The 20747-nt window shown below is 51.1% G+C and overlaps 1 protein-coding gene across 1 annotated transcript in view; it reads right to left on the reverse strand.

Annotated features, from left to right (window-relative positions):
* Positions 1 to 663: 663 nt before the first annotated feature.
* DHCR24 (24-dehydrocholesterol reductase) overlaps positions 664 to 20747 on the reverse strand; it is a 28354-nt gene continuing 8270 nt past the window's right edge. The window contains exons 3-9 of the mRNA XM_004588709.2: positions 17950 to 18055; positions 17203 to 17321; positions 15028 to 15291; positions 7546 to 7689; positions 4564 to 4761; positions 4079 to 4257; positions 664 to 3174 (exon numbers count right to left, since the gene is read on the reverse strand). Of these exons, the coding sequence (XP_004588766.2) occupies positions 3021 to 3174; positions 4079 to 4257; positions 4564 to 4761; positions 7546 to 7689; positions 15028 to 15291; positions 17203 to 17321; positions 17950 to 18055 (1164 nt within the window). The 3' untranslated portion in view covers positions 664 to 3020. The remainder of the gene's footprint in view (positions 3175 to 4078; positions 4258 to 4563; positions 4762 to 7545; positions 7690 to 15027; positions 15292 to 17202; positions 17322 to 17949; positions 18056 to 20747) is intronic.

Consider the following 20747-nt stretch of genomic DNA (forward strand, 5'->3'; position numbering starts at 1 on the left):
CTATAGTTTAGCAAAATAACTCCCATCTCTGTCCATGTAAGCCTTATACGTTGCGGCAGCTAGGACAAGCTAAATCACTCTAACGCAACATGTAAGACCAAGCTTACATCTTGTTTCCAAAACAGCCCAGGGCAGGGTCTAGGTTGCTGAGCAGCTCTCCAAGTAGACTTTGGGCCCCTCCAACACCTGTAATCTGGTTATTACTGGCAGGTGGCCTCCCATGGGTTTTTGTTTTTATTTCTGTTCACATCCCACTGCAGAAAACTGGTTAACACTAGGGCAGGACACATTTGAGTACGCAGCCAGTGGCTTCCAAATGAGGCAGAGTCCCACAGGAGCAACTTGTCAAAAATGAGTTGATTCCAGCCAAGTGTCAAAGCCAGGGCTGCAGCCAGATCTCCTGATGCCTGTGCTTGGTGCCTCGAAAACCACAGCCCCCACCCCAGCTTTGCTTCCTGGTTCCTCCCACATCCTGTTCTCCACTTTGCAGATGGTGGGACCCTATCAACACCTGCCCTGGATCACACTGATTGAAATGAATTTCCCATTCCACATGCCTCCTGCTTTCCCCCCACTACATTTGTCCATGGGCACACGGATTCTAGGACTTTGAGCACAGGTCTGACTCGACAAAGGTTCCCCCGGAGCAAGACACAACAAAGATTTCCAGGCCATACTTTTATTTGTAACAGAAGCAGCAGCCCAGCAGCCAAAGGGACCTGGGTGCTAAATAAGCACAGCGCCTTTAGCTGCAAGAGCCTGATGGGGGAAGAGACTCATGACTTTCTCCTTGGTTCCCCTGACCAAAGAAAAATGAAGTCACACACCACACGCTGCCACACCCACCCCACCCTTCCCCAAACAATCAATGATGCAACAACCTTCCAGCTGGAGAAACTGGCTACCATTCTGACTTTACAGAAAATCTCCATGCAGGCAGAAAACACAGGGTTCTGCAGGGAGAGGCCAGCTTCTCCCGGCACCATCTTAAACCCCACCCAGGGACTGGCTGCTCACCACACCTGGCCTCTCTTGCCAGGTGAGGAGCTCCTCAAGCAACATATGAACCTGAGGCTGCTGTGACTCCCAAATACCTTTCCTTCCAAGTCCAGGTTCTGGATATCATCTGTAAACAGCTGGATTTGGGTTCCAGGAATAAGGGCGACACAGGCTGCCAGCATGTCTGGCCACAGTGGTGGTAGCTTAGGGATGGGGGTCCACTGGCAGAGTGATGACACATTAGTTGTTGGGATCCCACCTAGCTGATGCTAACCCTTCATCCACAGAAAGCAGAATCATAAGTTTAGCACCGAGAAGGAAGCACAAGGTGGGAGTGGGGTGGGCTCGTTATGAGGGCTGTTGACACATTTCACACACATTGCCAACTAGAGGCCAAATGGGTGAGGTTGGGTCTTTGTCTTCTGAGTGCTACAAGTGGATCAGCTCTCTCAGGACCATACCCAGCAGTGTGCCAGGCCTGGGGTACAGTGGGAGCATCCGTTAGCCAAAGTGTGACTCAAAGAGGGCTCTGGCACCTGCTCCCCCATGAACCTTTTTGAAAATGAGGAAGGGAGCTGGCCAGAGGAACGACCTTAAAGGAGGGATGCTCCCACATGTCCACCTGATCATCCAGGCTACATCCCTGACTCTCAATGCCAGCTTGCCATGGGGGTTTAAGCCATGGTGCCTGAGACAGCCGGAGAGGCCCAGGGGAGGCCCAGGGGAGGTTTGGTCTGTGTTCATGGAATTGACAAGGAAGCTGCAACCCATAGGTCATGGCTGCCTGAATCCCAGCTTCCCCAACCCCCGGCAGTGCCAGAAGCCTTCTCGGATTTGGGAATTTTCAACCATGGCTGGGAAGTTCTTGGGATGGAGCTGCATAAACAACCAAGCTTTCTAACACAGGGTGGGGGAAGAGGTTCCCTCTGGAACGGAATCGGAATGAACTTTTCTCTGAGTTTAGGATTTGTAAGGCACTGAAATTAACGACAGCGAGGGGCAGGTGGAGAAAGAAAATCAGGGGATGCGTGATGGGAGAACGCATGTGGCCACACTTTGTTCCAGGCCCATGATGTAAGTCCTCACAGAGACGTGGGGGCAGACTCCACCTTCCCACTGCTGCAGGGTCCATCCTCAGCGAGCCGGTTCTGGGGATAAGCAGTGGCCTGGAGGGCTGGCAAACCAAGGATCCAGGTGCCCTGGCTCCCGTTCCTGGCAGGGATCCACCCCCACTGATCTGGGTGTTCTGGGTTGGGATTCAACCTTGGAAAGTCCTCTCTGGAAGAAGTGCCTGAGGGGACTCAGTGGTGGCTGGAAGGAAGAACAGGCCTGAATATTGAGAAGCAAGGGGCAGGACACCGGCAAGGAGAGCAGAGAGAACTTTGGAATCAGACCTGGCTTTGGCACGGCACATGTTGGGCCTGCCCACCCCGCGTGGTGCCCTCCTGCTCCCCAGAGGCTGACTCAGGCAAGGGCCCTGCAGCGTTAGGACACTGCCTTCATTATTCCAGCCCAATCCGGGCACAGGTGGCCTCATGGCAGTGGGGGAGCCTGGCTTTTCTCAAGGGCTCAAGCCACAGCATCTGCATCAATAGGCAATGCTGTATCCAAGACTGAAGCAGTATTAACAGCTACCCTGCAGGGGCAGCACTGAGCACAGCAGGTGTGTGTTCCAGTGAACTGGCCTGCAGGGAGGTACTATTACCTTTCCACGGATGGAGACTGGGCTAAGAGTGGGCAAGTGACACACTACCCGAGTCACACAGCTAGTGAGCAGACCCACTAGGAACCAGACTCGGGTCTGCAGGACTCGCCAAGTCCCAAGTTCTTTCTGCCTGCCTGGGCTGCCCTGGGATGGAGGCCAGGTGGAAGCCATCGGGGCCTTCCTTGTCTGGGTGGGACTTCTGGAGGGGTTTCTTTCTGAGAACATGGATCTGGGAAAGCAGCCAAGGCAGAGCTGTGGGATGATGCCGGTGCCCCCTACGCGTGTCTCTGTGTCTGTCCATGCCAGTGGCCACGGCTCAGTGCCTAGCGGCCTTGCAGATCTTGTCGTAGACCTCAGGAAAGGCGCCCTGGCAGTCAAGCTGTTTCCGCAGCTTGTGGTACAGGGAGCCATCAAACATTTCCCAGAATTCTTCCCGGTTCATGTAGCAGTCGGCGTAGAGCATCTGGAACCTGCAGGGCAGGAGGAGGAGGTGGTGAGGGCGTGGCAGAGGCATGGGGGTTGTAGGGGGAGGCGGGAGGTGACAGCATCAGATTGCTTAGAAGGTAGGGTGACAAGTGTCCTTGTCATCAGGGGTGAGAGGGTGGGGAGATGAAGTGGCTTAGTGGGCAGAACTTAGGCTGCTGGAGTTTTTCCACTGCTCCCTGCCTCCTGACCACACCACTGGCAGCGTTCTTGAATATTCAAAAAACCATGCGTGACTTTACATGCTGGGTGTACGGACATACACAAGCAACCAGGAAACCAGGCCTGCAGGCCATGCCCACTGTCCCCCATAACTCTCTCCTTACACTTGGTTGATTATCCAGTCATCCATGCCTCCAGGTCACCACTGCCTACTATGTCCCATGGAAGCATTCATGTGTTTTCTGGAATTTTCTATGCATAGAATCCTATGGGATTCCTGGCTTCTGTCAGTCACTGCCAGTTTTCTGAGATTTGCCTGCGTTTTGTGGGACAAGGTTGGTTCCAGGCTGCTTTAAGGGACAGTTGGTCCTCCCTTCCTTCCTGGGCTTTCTCTCGGGGGACAGTTCGCCGTACCGGTCCTTCCCTCCTGAACTCTGGCCTGTCATTCTGAAGCAGTGCCCCTGAACAGACATAAAACCACGCCTGTCATTGTGGGGAGAAAAGGGGGGATGCCTGGAGATCCAGCCTGGGCACCTGGGAGGTGGGGGAGTAGGAAGGAGATGGGCAGGCAGTTCTGGCATTGTACCTGTTCCTGTCTCCCACAGCTGACGGCCCTGCTGTGGGCACTCTAAGCAACCAGCTAGTCTAGCCTGGGCTCCTGGTTCTCCCTAAGAGTTGGCTGTACTCCCGGGGGTAGGGACAGTCCCCTGTGGGCCCTGGGCCACTCACCCATGTACACTCCGGACAAACTTCTCCAGCTGCCTCATGCAGGATCTGGCTTCAAAGTGTTTTACACGTGGCTCCCCATATGCCCCGATGTCAACGTAGAGCTCAGCCTCATCTCCCTTGGGGTGTACCATGCCTGGCTGGCTGGGCAGGATGAATGGGCACAGCCAGATGGGGTAGACCTGGGGAGATCAGGGTGCTGGGCATTGGTACTTCATGGCTGGATCCCTCAGGTCCGCCCAACAGAAGGCTTCTGCAGCAGGTTCCGCAGCCCTGGCTCAGGCTGCTCATGGCTTCACCCCTGTCCGCCCAGGTCTGGCTGAGAACACCCAGAACCCACTGCCCTGAGGACACGAGCAGGGCAGTGTCACTGGCAGGCCTTCCAGCCTCCCCCTGCCCACCAGGGTCATCCCTCAGAAGGCTCGAGGCCAAGACCCCGATTCCACATTCTGGGGGGGTTAGTGGGATAGGGCAGGGCAGGCACTCACGTGGATATCGTTGTGGAAGGTATGCAGTGCTTGTGGCAGGCACTTCATGGGCACCAGCATGTCTTGCACCACATGGTGCTGCTCGTAGAGCTTGCGCAGGGTCTCGCCCTGAGTCAGCTTCAGTAGGGAGATCTTGGGCGGCACCATCCAGCCAAAGAGGTAGCGGAAGACAGGGTTGTTGCCGAAGGGGATGATGTCCTGCACGACAACGGGTAGGGGTGCCAGGATGGAAGCAGCAAGGGAGATGTCTCCATGTGCCAGGGGTCCAGGACCAGGCCCCCTAAGTGCAGGCGGCATGGTCCTGCCTAGAACTTTTAAGAGTAGCATCTGGGCTTGAGTCTCAGCTCTGGCTAGCTGTGATGACCCTGGGGTACTTAATTCTCTGAATTCAGCCTTCTTACTTGGGAAACAGGATTTTTGAGGATAATAAAAGTCTACACACAAGGCCCCTCACCTCGGGCTGGTGCCTGGAGCAAAATGAGTAGGTAGCTACCCACTGTTTGGGTTCCACCTGCTGAGGTTAGAGTGGCTGGCACAGAGCAGGTGTTCATAAACATTTGAGAAATGAATGCTTCTGAAGAGAGACACTAGGAGAGCTTAAGCAATCCCCCAAGGTCACACAGCAAGGATAGCCTTCAGCTAATTCATGCTGAGAAGCAGCCTGCTTGGATGCTTTGTTCGAAGTCTACCACTCCCTGCCTCCCGAGCCTGGCTGCTCCCCAGTGATGCCTTCACAGCTCCTCTGTCCTTAGCCCAGTTGCATTCCTGCCTCCTGGTGCTGTGCAGCTGATACACACTGAGCCAGACGCTACAGGGAGCCGCATGGCAGTTTCTTCTCTCCTCTGGCCCCTTGAACACTGCCCAGCCTGCTCTGAGGCACCTCCGCCCTGCTGGGTTGCACGGCTTCCAACTTGCAACAACCTTCACAACCCTTGCTTCCTATTTCAGGGAGAAATCCATCCAAAGGGTTTCTGGAAGGGAACTCCTGCACCAAATCACACTCCCATTCATCCGTAGCTCCCAGTCCAGGCTCCCAGCAAAAGGCAACCCCTCCACCTGAGCACAGGAGCCGGCCTCACCAGTCTGTGCCAGACTTTGCCTACAGCAGCCCTGTATCCTTTCCAATGGGTTACAAACCATGCTGGCACTTCTCCTGTCTGAAAACAACCACACATACAAACTATCTTCTCTTGAGCCTACCCCTCCCAGTCCTCCAGATAGACCCTATTTCTCTTCTTCCCGTTACAACAAGCTGCTGCTGCTTTTTTTTTCTTTCATTCTCTCCACTTCCTGTTTCCACCTCTCTCAAAGCCATTGGTTTCATTCTGATTGCTCAAAGTCAACGATGACCTCTGGCTGAGACCAGAAATCTACCCTTTCCGCAGCAGGTACAGCCCTGCTGGGATCATTGGGCAACCATACATGAAAGGATGGGATTGGAGACTACCTCACAGTGTGGATAAAAAGGAACCCAAACAGACCAACAGTCTAGGTGTGAGAGTGAACACGCTGGAGCCGGGGTTGTGGTACAACTGGTAAAATCACCCTTTTGCGACACTGGTATCCCAAACTGGAATGCCAATTCAAGTCTTGCCTGCTTTGCTTCTGATGCAGTCTCTTGTTAGTGTGCATGGAGAGGCACTACATGATGACTCAAGTGCTTGGGCCCCTGCCACACATGTGGTACACCCAGCTGGAGTTCCTGGCTCCTGGTTCAGCCTGGCATAGCCATCTGAGGAGTGAACAAGTGGATGAATGATCTCTTTCTGTCTTGTTTCTTCTTCTTTCTCTCTCATTCTGCCTTTCAAATAAACAAATCCTTTCAAAAAAGGGCAAAGGGTCTATCTATTGTAGACAGTGGCCAAACAAGCATATGCAATGATGTTCAGCTAACAGGAAGATGCAAATCCAAACCACAGTGAGACATCACCCACTCTATATCCATGACAGTGGCTCTCCAATGGCAGCAGTAACTTGAAAACCACACCAGAGCCAGTGTGGGTGAGAATGCAGATAAGCTGGCACCATCGTGCAAGCTTGGTGGAAGCAGAGAACAGGACAGAGGCTGGGGCAGGAGCGTGGCAGCTCCCCAGCGAGGTAGTCAGAGACCTGCCCCAGCACCAGTAGCCCACTCAGGATGGTGACCCAGAAGAATTGGAGACTGGCTCTCAGGCACACGCGTGGATCTGGATGTCCACGGTAGCACTATTCACACAGCCAGAAGGTCCAAGCGTCTGTGAACATGTGAGTGGGAAAACAGAGTGAGCTATACCACGGAAGCCAGAAAAATGAAGTGAAAACCTAGAAAATGTGAGGGGACAGAGGCCAGGCACAAAAGTGAAGCACTGCGTGTTGGAAATGCCCAGAGTACACAAATTCACAGCGACAGGAAGTGAACAAGGTATTGGGTCGTGGATGTGATGTTTCCTTTTGGGGTGATGAGAACATGTCGACTGGACAGGCATCAGCTGCACAACCCAGGAATGCGCTCCCTTTTGAATGGTGTGCTTGACAATGGTTCATTCTACAAGCGCCCGTTTCAAGCTCTGGGCTCCCACTGGTCCTTGATTGGGTGCTCTCCTGGGGATTCCCTGTGACTGGCCATCCCTATGTTTAGGCTCCTGTTCACAAGTCAGCTCCCCGGGGGATGAGGGAGACTTCTGGTGACCCCTCGCCCACGCACAAAGTTACTACTTCCTGGGTGTCCACCCCTCCACTCACGGAGCAGCAAACCTCTGCCCCAGCAATCATGGCCCAGCCAAGTCACCCCTTCCCCTTTTGCTTCAGCAGCCTTTCAGTGCTGGCTCTGCCTGTGGGCCCAGGCTAACTACTGCCCGGGGACCAGGACAGGGCCAGTAGGCCATGCCTGGGGTCTGGGGCAGGTGCTTGGAGGTGGTTCTTGGTTGCCTTCCAGCTCCTACCTGAGGGTTCCTTGACCCCCTGCTCAGCTGACCCAGAAGAGCCTGAAGCCACCTGGCTTACCTGTAGCTCCCAGAAAATGCTGCGTGTGTGGCGGTGGTAGTAGTGCCTCAAGGGGATGTACTCCAGGCCCTCTCGGTTTGTCTTCAGGTAGTTTTCCACATGCTTGAAGAACCACGGCTTGTAGTAACTGCCAATGCTATTCAGCTGCAATGACAGAGGGCACTATGATGAGTTCACAGACAAGTGCTGGGCACGTGCTGGCTGTAATAGTGATCCCTGGCTTGTGTTCAGCCTATCTGGCCCTTTCCAAAGTTCAGTCCTGTTCAGGAAGGATAGCCTGTGTGAATCTTGGAAGCTGGGGGAGGGGACAATCAGGCCCAGCACTTATCTCTCCAAGGGAATTAAGTTGAGTGGTGTACCCGGGGCTAGGTTCCCGGTAGTTTGGGGACTGAGTGACCCCATCCTAGCCCAGTGCAACTCCACAAGGAGAGCATAGTGCAAGGCCTCATCGTATCTGCCCTAAGGCAGGACTTTCTCCCTGCAGGTGCACTGCTGCGAGCCTGCTCTCTACGAGGCTACAAACACTGAGCATGGGGCCTGGGTCCTCCTCTTTCACTGGCCCTAGGGTCCACTGAGACCCTGGGACACCCATGTCCTCTGCAGTTATTGTCACTTGTAGGAAGTTTACCAGAACACATCTGTACACTCAACAGTCCTGGACACCCTAGTCTCCTCTGCCTGAACTTTTCACTGTGCTGGAATCTGCTGCAGCCCCTGATGGCCATGGGCTCACTCTGCTATACCCTGGGACGACTTAGCTCCTTGCATGTCAGCTTCCCCCTCCAGAGCTTCCCAGTGAGAAGCATTCTGGAAGGAACACAAGCTCCGGGGCTGAGCCCTGACCCAGTCACTAACTGTGCAACCTTGGGCAGGTCACTATCTGCTCCTGTTTCTTCATAGGTAAAATGACACTAAAAACACAGACTTCATGGGCTGGCTGTTTGGCATGGTGGGCCAACCAGGTCTCCTAGTGGAGTGCGTGTGTCGGGAGCACTGCACGTGTGTCCTAAGATGGCGCTGAGACCTCTCCTCCCCCCAGAGCTTGGCGGTACACAGGTTTCAGGAAGTGCCTTCTGATTGGCCCGTAGCTACATGCTTAGCGCATGTGCTACGCGTGATCAGAGCTATGATTGGTGTGCCTGCATCGGTGACCTTTAAGCTGATTGGACTAGGACTGTATTTAGCGGTGGGGGTTTCAGGAAGAAGCGGGCGAGAACAGGAAGACGGAGACGGACGGATGGACTGAGACGGAGGACAGAGTACGACTGGGACGGACGGATGGATGGACAGAAGAAGACTAGGGGTGACGAGGAGGTTGGGGAATGAAGCAGAGACAAACGGGAGGAAAAGGGAGAAGTCGAGTCGACTGGCTGGGAAACGGACTGGTTGGAAGAATAAAGTGCCTCAAGATATAGAACCTGGAGTGTCGGGTGAATTCTTCTGCGGGATGGAAGACCCCGGCATGCGTGGGTTCAAGTCTCACTTCCAACCTCACATCCAGCCTTTCAACCTCTTGCCAGTGCAGAACTTGGAGGCACCAGGTGATGGCTTAGGTATTTGGGTCCCTACCACCCAGGTGGGGGACTCAGATCGAGTTCCGAGCTCCAGGCTTTGGCCTGGCCCAGCCCTGGCTGTTGTGTGGGCATCTGGGGAGTAAACCTGTCGATGGAGAGTCTCTCAGCCTTTTAAACAATAATTATTATCATTACATACTTTGTGTGAGGGTTTTTTTGTTTTGTTTTTGCCTCTCACACACACACATGTGCCACTCTGTCCAGTGCAGGTGAAGGTTTCTTTCTGAGCCAAGCCCAATGGATTAAGCCAGCACATTAAGTGCTAGCATTCTACTTGGGCATTGGTGTGATCCCCAGTTGCTCTACTTAAAATCCAAATCCCTGCTAATACATCTGGGAAAACAGCAGAAGACCATGGGCCTTTACATCCCCATGGGAGACTTGGAAGTAGCTCCTGGCCCAGCCCTAGCCATGTGGTCTTCTGGGGAATAAACCAGTAGATGGAAAACCTCTCAGGCCTGGCGTGATAACCTAGCGGCTAAAGTCCTCACCTTGTATGCACTGGGATTCCATATGGGTGCTGGTTCTAATCCCAGTGGACCCACATCCCATCCAGCTCCCTGTTTGTGGCCTGGGAAAGCAGTCAAGCACGGCCCAAAGCCTTGGGACCCTGCATCAGTAAAGCAGACCTGGCAGACGCTCCTAGCTCTAGGCTCCTGGCTTCGGATTGGCTCAACTTCAACTTGTAGTTGCTTGGGAAGTGAATCATCGGATAGAAGATCTTCCTCTCTGTCTCTCCTCTCTGTATATCCGACTTTGCAATACAAATAAATAAATCTTAAAAACAAAAACAGAAAACCTCTCTTCTCTCACTGTAACTCTGCCTTGCGAGAAAATAAGTCTTTAAAAAATAAAACAAAACAAAACAAAATCCCATCACGTGGAAGGCCAGCTCTCATGGCCTTTGAGACACCCACCAGGTCAGAGGCTTCCTCCGTGGCTGACATCTGCCAGCTTCTTGTGGTGGGTGGTGTGGAGGCTGGAGGGCCACTGAGTTCTGTGGGTAAGATGAGCTCATATCCAGCTGGGAATGGGCAAAGGGTTCAGAGGAAGTGGAGAGTTGCTCAGGCCTTGTGAGAGAGGCAGGATATGGTCAGGGCACGTCAGGGAGGGACATGAGGGAAGGAAACGCACACACAGAGGTGAAAGGCTCAGAGACACCCCATCGCAGGCTCCCAAAGGAGAATCATCAGCATGGCAGCGGCCTGCATCCCCCAGGGCGCGAGTCCTTGACTGCCCCATGGCCACTGTGGCCAGGCTCCTCCCTGTCACCTTGCTGAGACTGAGATGCCTGTGGCAACCAACAGGCTGAGCACTCAGCCCCACACCTGTTAGGAGGCCAGGCCAGGGCCTGAAGGTAGAAACCTTGACTGGTAGGCTCTGGAATGTAGGCATCATAAAATGAAACCAAAATGATCTACTCATTCCTTCCCAATTACAAAAGTTGCGCATGCTGCTCTAGGAAAGGTCAAAAGAAATGCCCCATTAGAACCCTACTCCGCTGCTGGTTGGGCTGCAGAATTGTACAGCCTCAATGGAAATCAGTATGGAGAACACTCAAACAACTCAAAATCTGCATACCATATGATCCAGAAATAGCACTCCTAGGAGTATATCCAAAACACCTGTTACACGAGAAACCAGCATGCACCCCTATGTTCACAGCAGCACAATCAGTAATTGCAAAAACTTGGAAGCAGCCAAAATGCCCATCAACAGAAGACTGGATAAGAAAGCTATGTTTCATTTACTCCATGGAATACTACTCAGCTATTAAAAAAACAAAATGCAGTTCTTTGTGGCCAAATGGGCCCAACTGGAAACCATTATGCTAAGGGAAATGAGCCAATCCCAAAAGGTTAAATACCACATGTTTGCCTTAATTTAAGATGCAATGATGTCAATCTGGAAAATAGTACCTGTATATTGTAATGTTACTTCAACCTCAAACAGCCTGTATCTAATGCAATAAGATAATGTGATGTAATCTATGAATCAACAATCAATGTGAGTCAGACTGCTTCTGATCTACATCAAAGAACTGTAAAACCTACTATACTTTTAATACCCTATGTTATTCCGTAATGGGGAGGGAGAGCAGAGAAATCTTCCATCACCCTAGAATGTGTGAGGAAGACGTGAAGTATAACCTATCAGGATCATAACTGGTAACTCATAGACAACAGACTCAAATCAGCATTAGACAATAGTAAAACTACAAAAGCATATGGGGGGAATCAGGAGCAATCCTGATGACCTCTTAACAGGAGGTCATACATGTGGAACGGGGTGGGGGGACCCCAGAGTGGAGCAGGTGGACAGGAGGAGGCTTGTATCCCAACCCTGAAGACTCCCAGATCCTCACCAAGGACTACATCCCAACTGCCAAGGAGACCACGGGGAATTGGAGTGCCTTTGGAGGCCGAGAACTCTGAGGTCACCCAGCCCCATTTTGGATCTACCACATGGGATGGAAGAAGTCCAAATCCTGCCTTGCAGGATCCAAGGTCATCGGAATGACAAACAGAAGCCCTGAGCAGTCCTACCCTAGAAGAACAGTAAACTTCCTTCAGGACTAGGGAGGGGAGCTTTCTCTGGTCCTTGCCTGGTTCCAACTTTGGGTCCCCACCCTATCTCGCAATTACCATCAGGAGTGCTCCAACAACCCCTCAAAACAAGCAAGCAAACAAACAAACAAACAATCAAACAAAAAAATCTAGAGTAGATAGAGAACAACAAGGAAAGCTTAGAATCAGACAGGAAATGGTCAGCGTGGATGCACTTATACCTCACTGGGTGGAACACAAAGATTAGCTACTCCTCACTGGGGTATGGAAGATTTCTCTGCACACCTCTCCTAAAACTGTTCACCTAAACTGTTGATATATGTCTTGTTAGAGTTACAGAGTTAGACTACCCGAAAAACAGCCAGGTTCAGCAAAATCATGTTTCAACGCTATAAACTGCTAAATACTAAAATTAAAATAGACACAAGACAGCTGAATAGTAATCTATAGCCATTTTAAGGTGTATAGAACCTGGTTGTATATAAACTAAAATTAAAATGTCAATGAAGAAGTCACAGGATGTGGTTCAGAACTTGCATTTTTTTAAACATATTGGTTACTCAATACCATGTCAATTAAATCCATAATGTTGTAAATTGTCATTGATGGTATGTTGGGGCTTTTAATTGATCGGGATGATACTCCGCCGGCTCTACCTTCAGACCAAAGATGGTCTCCCCAAGAAACCGTTGAACTTATCTGGACAATAAGATGCTGGACTTTATGCTTGGTAGATGCTTGCAATGAAAGAATCTCAACTGAATTTGAACTGTGGTAATGCAACAACGTGGAGGAATCCACCATGGGGGGAGGGTTTGGGGAGGGGCAAGGGGAATCCCAGTGCCTATAAATCTGTGCCACATAATGCAATGCAATCAATAAAGAAAAAAAAAAAAAAGAAATGCCCCATTAATCTCACCACTGGGGACAGGGAGGGGGCTGCCACAACAGCTCCATACCCGCTAGGCCGGGTTTTCGGTGCACACGGGACTCTCCCAGACACACTGATGACTTGCCACTGCCAATGCCCTTGGCCGGACCTAAGCAAGTCACCTCGCCTCTCTCAGTTTTTTCATGGATACCCTGGAGAGGCTGACAAACTTGTGGTCTGTGCGTCATTGCCAGGTACTAGGTAGCTAGGTGACTAGGTGCTAGCTAACACATGCTGGCTTCCCCTGGGTCCCAGCACCCCCGAGTCCTCAGCACTCAGCACAGAGTCCATGGGCATCAATGCCTGGGTGTGATGCCAAATCTCAGAGGCACATAGCACTGAACTAGGCTGAACCAAGCAGGTGCTGTGTGGCGCAGGGGAGACTCCTCCTTTCTCTGACCCTCACTTCCTAATTAGGAGAGGGGACTACACCAGGTGATTTCCAAGTCCCTTTAAATGGTAAAATAATTGTGGCATCTAGGTGTATTTATCAGTGGCCTTATGACTGATTTCACATCTACTCATTCTACTTTAAGAGACCATTCAAATGACAAAAGATGTTCATAACTCTAGTCATCAAGAAAGCAAAAACTGGAAATCACTTACATTGTCAGCAGTGTGGCAAGGCCTTAGTGGGTGACAGGGCACTCGTTGAAAGCAATGCTATGTAGACAACTAGGATGGATGTGATGGGGGCACAGTGACCTGGGGAAATGCTCACCACACTAACCCAGCCAGGACAACCATGAACCTGTGCCTACAGCCAGAGACAAACTAAAGAAACTGCAAAGAGGTTCAGGCTCACAGGTAACCCAAGAGATGCAAAATAAAACCAGATACTATTTTTAACTCTATCAGATCGGCAAAAATGAGTGATACTATCCAGGCTTGGCAAGAATGCAGAGGAAATGGGGGCCAGTGCTACGGCACATCATGTTAAACATCCCCATACTGAAGTGCCAGTTTAAGTCCTGGCTGCTCTGTGGGGAAGGCAGAGAAGCAGAGCTCAAATTCTTGGGCCCCTGTCACCCACATAGAAGACCTGGATGGAGTTTCAGGCTCCGGGCTTCAGCCTGGCCCTGACTTGATTGTTGCAGCCATTTGGGGGGATGAACCAGTAGATGAAACAGCTCTCACTCGGCCTTTCAAGTAAATTAAATAATTAAATAAACAAATAAATGAATCCAGTCCCTAAAAAAAATACAAGGTAAAGGCATTCTGACACACCAAGCACAATTTTCCGGTGGGCTGCATGGTCATGTTTACATTGTTTAATGTGCTCAAACCCTTGGGTCAGGAAATCCATTCATTTGATTCAATCTTACACTAATGTTAACAAACAAAAGCGCTGGGATAGATGTAGGAGAATCTTAAAATCTTGGGGCAAATCTTATGAATATTTGGTGTAAGAGCAGACAGCTTAGGCAATTGAAGCACTCACCAAGAAGGCACTGAATAAGGCCAAGTCTTTACTTGCAACAATAGGGTGTTGCAGAATGAAACCAGGACAGGCACAGGCACATGCATGAGCACACATGCACAAGTCCCAAAGAATGCACGATGAGCCACGATGAGGGGCTACCCTGGGGGCATCCAGACATGCAATGTGGCTTCTGCCTTATGCATGTCAACAATGTTTCACTACTGCTATCATGTAAAAACTTAAAGGAAAACCCAAAATATATGTATGGAAAAGGAGAAAATAATTCTGAGCAATGGCTGGCTTCCAGTCATGTTTTAAGTAGAGTCTTTCCCTTTTACTTGTTTACACCTCAAAGTCTTTACAAATCCTTTTGAAGCAGATAAAAACTTGCTATTAAATATTACAAGGTATAAGGTGAAGGCATCAAGTCCATCACCTTGACCCTGGCCTTATTAACTCATGGAAGTTTATATTAGTTCTTGGAACTTCATTTTCCTTATCTCTGAAGTGATGTTGCTGTGAAAGATTACCAGCAGCTGGCATCATGGCACAACAGGTTCATGTGCCACCTGTCGTGTCAGCATCCCATTATCACAGCACCAGTTCAACAGTCAGCTGCTCACCCAATCCAGCTCCCTGCAAATGCGCCTAGGAAGGCAGCAGAAGATGGTCCAAGTGCTTGGATCTCTGCCACCCATATGGGAGACCCAAACTGAGCTCCTGGCTTCAGCCTGACCCTGTCCCAACCAACATGGTCATTTGGGGAGGGAACCAGTGGTCAGAAAGTCTATGTCACTCTATCTTTCAAGTAAGCTAAATAAATCTTTGGCAATGACAGAGACAGAAATGGTGGTAGGTAGACACAGGTCTGCACCCCAACTGGACTGACCCAGGGAGCAGGCTCAGGGAGGTATAGGGTCAGCATCAGCCCGCCCAGGCCTCCCCCTTCCCTGGTCCTGGTCCACAGCTGTGGATGCCCTGGCCCACCTTGCTGGGATCTGCTTCATCAGTCATGACCCCTGTCATGATGACAGCCTCCTCCAGGGAGTAGAGCAGGCCCTCCACGAAGTGGTTCTCTGGCCGCTGGGACTCGCGGGTAAATTTCTCACAGATGGCTTCCATGCCTCGCACCGGCTCAAACCGCAGCTTGACATACTTCTTGGCGGGGATGATGCGGATCTCGGCGGCCACCAGGAAGCCCAGGGTCCCGCAGGACCAGGGCACGGCATAGAACAGGTCTGAGTTTTCGGACTGAGAGACAGAAGAGACACATGCAGAGAGGGTGAGTCCGGATGTCATGCTGTGGCATGCAGTTGGTGGGGGATAAGGACCCCAGAGCCTCAACTAAAAACTGGCCTCTACCTAGTACAGACCTAGGCACTGACTGTGACCCCAACAGCCTGAGCTTTCAAGTTTCAGATTCCCTCTGCAGCATCCACATGGCCTCAGTACTGGGCACACTGGCCAAGATGGCCTCCTTTCCCCCTTCCTCCTGGGAATAGCCCTTGCTCCACAGTCAACTTGAGGGTAGGGCCACGACCAGTGCTGCCCAAAATCCCAAATAGGACTGTAAGGAGCAGCGGTCCAGACCAGTGTTAAAAAGGGCCTACCTTTACTCAGAGGCAGAGTATCCAGAGGACATCAAAAGGCCTCCCTTTGGAACCATAACCGATATTTACACAGCAAGTGTTACAGCAGTGGTTAAGGCTACTTGAGACAACTGCATTACCTATCAGAGTGCTTGGGTTTAAGTCCCAGCTCTGCTTCTGATTTCAGCTTCCTGCTGATAGGTTACCCTGGGCAGGAGTAGGTGATGGCTCAGTCAAGTCCCTGTCAGCCGTGTGAAAGTGCCAGAATGAACTCCAGGCTCCTGGTTTTAGTTTGGTCCAGACCCAGCTGTGGCACATATTTGGGACTCAGAGTCTCCATAGCTCACCCAGGGTTTCCCAGAAAGTGTGCTCAGGCGAGACATCACCTGGCGTCACCCTTACACTAGACCTACATCTGGCTCTGCCAATCCTGTTCTAACTCCAGCATTTTCTTGTTCTGATCACTGTCCTGGAAGCTGACAGCTGACCTCTCCTCTGGCCATTCAAATTCCAATTCACCCATTCTAACAAGCTTCCTGTTGAAAATGCTGGGCCTTGTCTTGGCTTCACCAGGAAGATGGCCTAATGTGGTCTCTGGCAGCCAGCCCTTTAGTGGTTGGCACAGCAGGGCATGGCAGGGCATGGCAGGGGAGGGAAGCCATTGCAGGGAAGCTCTGCTATGGGTGTGGATAGCCCCGTGACTGCAGAATTGGGCCATGGATCCTGGCAGCTACAACCAGGCCCTGGCCATGTGCCTGGTCCTATGCACCTGTTTGCTCTCTCTGCCCACACAGGGTCAGATGGGAACCTCAGAGAAAGATGGGGGCATTCACATGTTTGTTCTTGGCTGGAAATGAACGAGTTGGTATATGTTGCGGGGTGGGGGTCACGACCCAGACAAACATAGGTAACGTGCTGGCAGGGGTGTGGCTCAGTCAAGACCAGAGCTCCCAAGAGGAGTTCCTCCCTACGCTCTCTCCAATGAGGCTGACAACCCCGACCTTCTTTGAAACAGCCACCCTGGAAGGCTCACACTGCCCCTCCTGCTCGAGAAGCCACTTGCCCACTCCAGGACACACGGCTTCAATCCTGTCCCACTCCTTAGGTCAGTGTCTTTAATGTCTGATCCCATTTGGCATGTCAGAACTGTCTTCCATTTATCTAGAACAATCTTTCCTCAGCATCAGATGCGCACGTGTCACGCTGAGGTCTGATGTGCCCCAGCAGAGAGGCCTGGGGTCAGGGATCAGGGAATCTGATGATCTCTGTGTGCATTCAGTGGTGAGGAATTTACTGGTTGACCAAAGGCAAGTTTACCTATTTCTCTGTTCTCTAATTTCCTAACTGTAAAATGGGAATAATAGTAGCATCTACCTCATAAGATTGCAGAAGGATTAAATGCATTAATATATATCAAATAGAGCAGCGTCAATGGACATATAGTTGGGGGGAGGGGACTATATAAGCTTTTGCTGCTATTACTGGTAGAGACAGACTAAACAGGTGCATTTGAAATGCTGCAGCCTTGGATGCCACCTCCTTCCCCTCAGCATCCCCCTGCTCCCGAGCTCACCGGTGTGCATCGCACGAAGCTGCCGTCAGCCAGGACCAGCTCATAGGCAGTACAGATGTGCTGGAACAGGCCGTACTTGTGGGATGACGACTCGATGCCCGTGCCCATGATCAAGCCCCCTGCCGAGATATGCATGTTAGTGGGGGAGCTCTGGGGTGCAGGGTAGGGGTGACTTGGAGCTGGCAGATCGTTCTCACTCCCATCCCAGGACAAGGGACAGGGTAAGGCTGGCAGGGAGAGGGATGACTCACTATCTTGGCTGCAGGAGTGAGCAGAAGGGCAGAGCTGGGAGGCATGAGGGCCCCTATGAGGTAGGAAGTGGACAGGCAGATCCCTCACCCTGGCTAGCCACACCTAGAAACCTGCCATTGTAGAAGGGACTTTAGCAGTTATGGCGTCTGCTGGGAGCCCACAGGAACAGACAAGAGAACAGAAGGTGCTTCCCAGGGAGAAGAAAAGGTGTGGGGCAATGGATCCTCCAGGAGTTAGAGCCCAGACTTCCTCTGTGTGTTTCCTGCGGTAGGAGGGGAACACTGGGAGCCAGGCCCACAGGAACAGCCTCGAGCCAGAAGCAGCAGTGCCAGCTGCAGCTGCTCAGAAACAAAGCAGCAGGCAGTGAATACCCCGGCACTGGAGTCACCCAAGTCAGAGTGGCCACTGCTGGACTAGACGGAAGGGGACAGAGACCCCTGGGCTCTCAGCCTGGGACTGCCTGCCTCCTCTTGTGCATGATCAGGGAGTCCTCACCCACTGTGAGGTCATCAAGCTCAGGCAGCACGGGCAGAGTCCAGCCAATGGAGTTCAGCAGCGCAGTCACCTGACCCATGGTCACCAAGGGCTCCACACGGACAATCTGTTGATACAAGAAAAGATTCCAGTTCACAAGGAGGTTGCCAGGCCTAACAGAGACCCCATGTACAAGAAGTGCCCTCTCAAGCCACGCCACTTCCAGCCAATTCATATGCACAGGGATTTCTACACAGGTCTTCTGGGCTCTTTCCAGAACATTCCCTATCTTCAATGACAGTGAAAGTGATTCCTGGCTCAGGGCTAGCCAATATTAAACAGATTAAGTTTTTACTTATTTTCATTTTCCTGGAGAGGCAGAGAGAGGAGCAAGTATCTGAGCCCTCACTGTGTGGCATTCCACAGTGCACATCAGCAGGATGTCAGATTGGAAGATGTCCCACACAGGGACCTAAGCACTGTGATACCTGACCTCTGCATCATCCTTCCAAGTACCTGCACTGGGGACACTCAGTTTGCTTTCTTGGTTTACAGCAAAAAGCTCACTACCGCTCATTCATTTGGGAGAGAGCTTGGGTTTGAGACCCAGCTCCACTTCCAATCTCAGCTTCCTGCAGTTGCACACTCTGGGAGGCAACAGGCAGTAGCTGAGACCCTGCCACTCGGGTGGGAGACTTGGTTGGGTCCCAGCTCTTTGTTTCGGCCTGGTCCAGCATTTGTAATGGTGGGTATTTGGGGAGTGAAGTTTTATTTATTTATTCGAAAGGCAGAGTTACACAGAAAGAGCTCTTACACCTGCTGATTCATTCCCCAAATGGCTGTAAAGATTGGGACTGGGCCAGGCCAAAAGCAGAACCTTTATCTGGGTTGTTCACACAGGCAGGGGTCCAAGTACTTGGGCCATTCTTATGCTAGTTTTCCAGGCACTTTAGTAAGGAACTAGAAGTAGGACAGGAAGTAGAGCAGTCAGAACTCAAACTGGCATTCATGAAATACTGGCACTGCAGGTAGCCGCTTAATCTACTGTGCCACAAAACTGACCTTAATACAAATGTTTCTTAAAATGAAAAGAAACCAGATAATAGCATTTGGGGTTCACATAGAGCAGAAAATAGTATCTGCTTTCAGAAGCCAGACAGGAAAACCTCACAGTTCACAGCTTCTGATGAACTAACAAAACTGTTTGAGCAGGACCCTCAGAGCGCGCCTCCCATTGGGGATCTGGGATGGATGGGAGATTGGGTGGGGCTTTTCCCTTTGTTACTCCCCTAACCCCAGATACAGGGAAAAATTATTAGTGTGGAAACAATGGTATTACCTACTTTCACCCTGTAGCCCTTGACCCTATGTACCCTAATCAACTAAGTAAGATTATTAACTCTATGTTTGGTATACGCTTGCAATGGGGAATCTCAACTGAACTTGAGCTGTGGTTATGCAACAAGGTGGAGGAATCCACCATGGTGGGAGGGTTTGGGGAGGGGTGGGGAGGACCCAAGTATCTATGTAATTGTGTCACATAATACAATGTAATTACTGAAGTTAAATAATAAATATAAAAAAAAAAGAAAAAAAAATAATTTAAATAAATAATAAAAATTTTTTATTAAAAAAAACAGGAAACTGGAAATCTATGTAGTGGGATAAATGTTTGTAATTGTACAAACATAACATCTGTTTTCATAGTTACATGTCTTGAAGAGATTAAGTGACAATTTAAAATAATGAAAATACCCCAGCTGTAGGCAGCTGCCTAGGCTGCCTCGTACCTAGGCAATATTACACTGTTGGGAGAAAAGCAGCCAATAGCTGGCTGGCATTCTGGGCCTAGTTCATACCAACTGTGTTAACTACACCAGTTTTGCCAGCATAATTAGTTATTTTTTAACATCCAATCTGCAACAGACTGACTTTGCAGGAAGAGACCTGAAACCCAGAATTTCAGTCCAAAGGTAAGCTTCTGGTACAGTGCTGGACTGGGAGCAGGCAGGTCAGGGGATCCCAGGCAACCACTCCTACCACAGTGCTAAGTCAGAGTTCTGGAAGGGGGGCCCCATCGATGGCCTTTGGCAGGCCTAGGACCTGAAGGGTTCTAGGCAGGAGTGACAAGCCAGGGCCCTGACGCTGGGGTCCTAGGCAGTCTGCACTCACAGCATGCCACCATATCAGACTAGGGGCCTGAGGTCCAGAACCTGGGACAGGGCACCAATGATGGGCCGTGCTATACACATGGTGTGCCAACATGCTAGTCTGGGAGTAGCAGGCCCGGGGCCTGATGGGCCCTGGCAGACAGCATGAATGGTGTCCACCACCATGCGAGGTTGGGGGCCTAAGTCTGGGGCTTCTTGGGGGGAAGAGTTAACTGGTGGCCTTTGGCAGTCTAGGTGCCTGATGGGTCCTAAGCAGGCAGCATCTGCAATACAACACTGTGCCTGTCTGGGAGTGGCAGGCCAGAAGCCTGAGGTAGAGGTCTGAAGGGGGCAGGTCCACTGGTGGCCTTTGTCATCACCAGCAAACTTGGGTTTTTATGTCCAGTTGGTCTCAGATGGCACAGGATCTCCAATCTCAGGGATAAGAGCCTGTGTGTGTGTGTGTATCTTAGTATTGGAACACAGTGCATGCTGTGCTGCCCTCTATGCTGATTCCTGTACAGGGGAGAGGATCATGCCTCAGTGCAGAGGAAGGATGAATTGGCCTGCTCCTGTGAACCAGACAAGGACCTTCCATGCCTGTTCAAAGGACAGAAAAGGTCAATGACTTTTGGAGTGGTGAAGATGATGCAGCGGACACAGCTACAT

Source organism: Ochotona princeps, chromosome 2 (genome assembly GCF_030435755.1).
Source record: "Ochotona princeps isolate mOchPri1 chromosome 2, mOchPri1.hap1, whole genome shotgun sequence".
In the NCBI taxonomy this organism is placed as follows: domain Eukaryota; kingdom Metazoa; phylum Chordata; class Mammalia; order Lagomorpha; family Ochotonidae; genus Ochotona; species Ochotona princeps.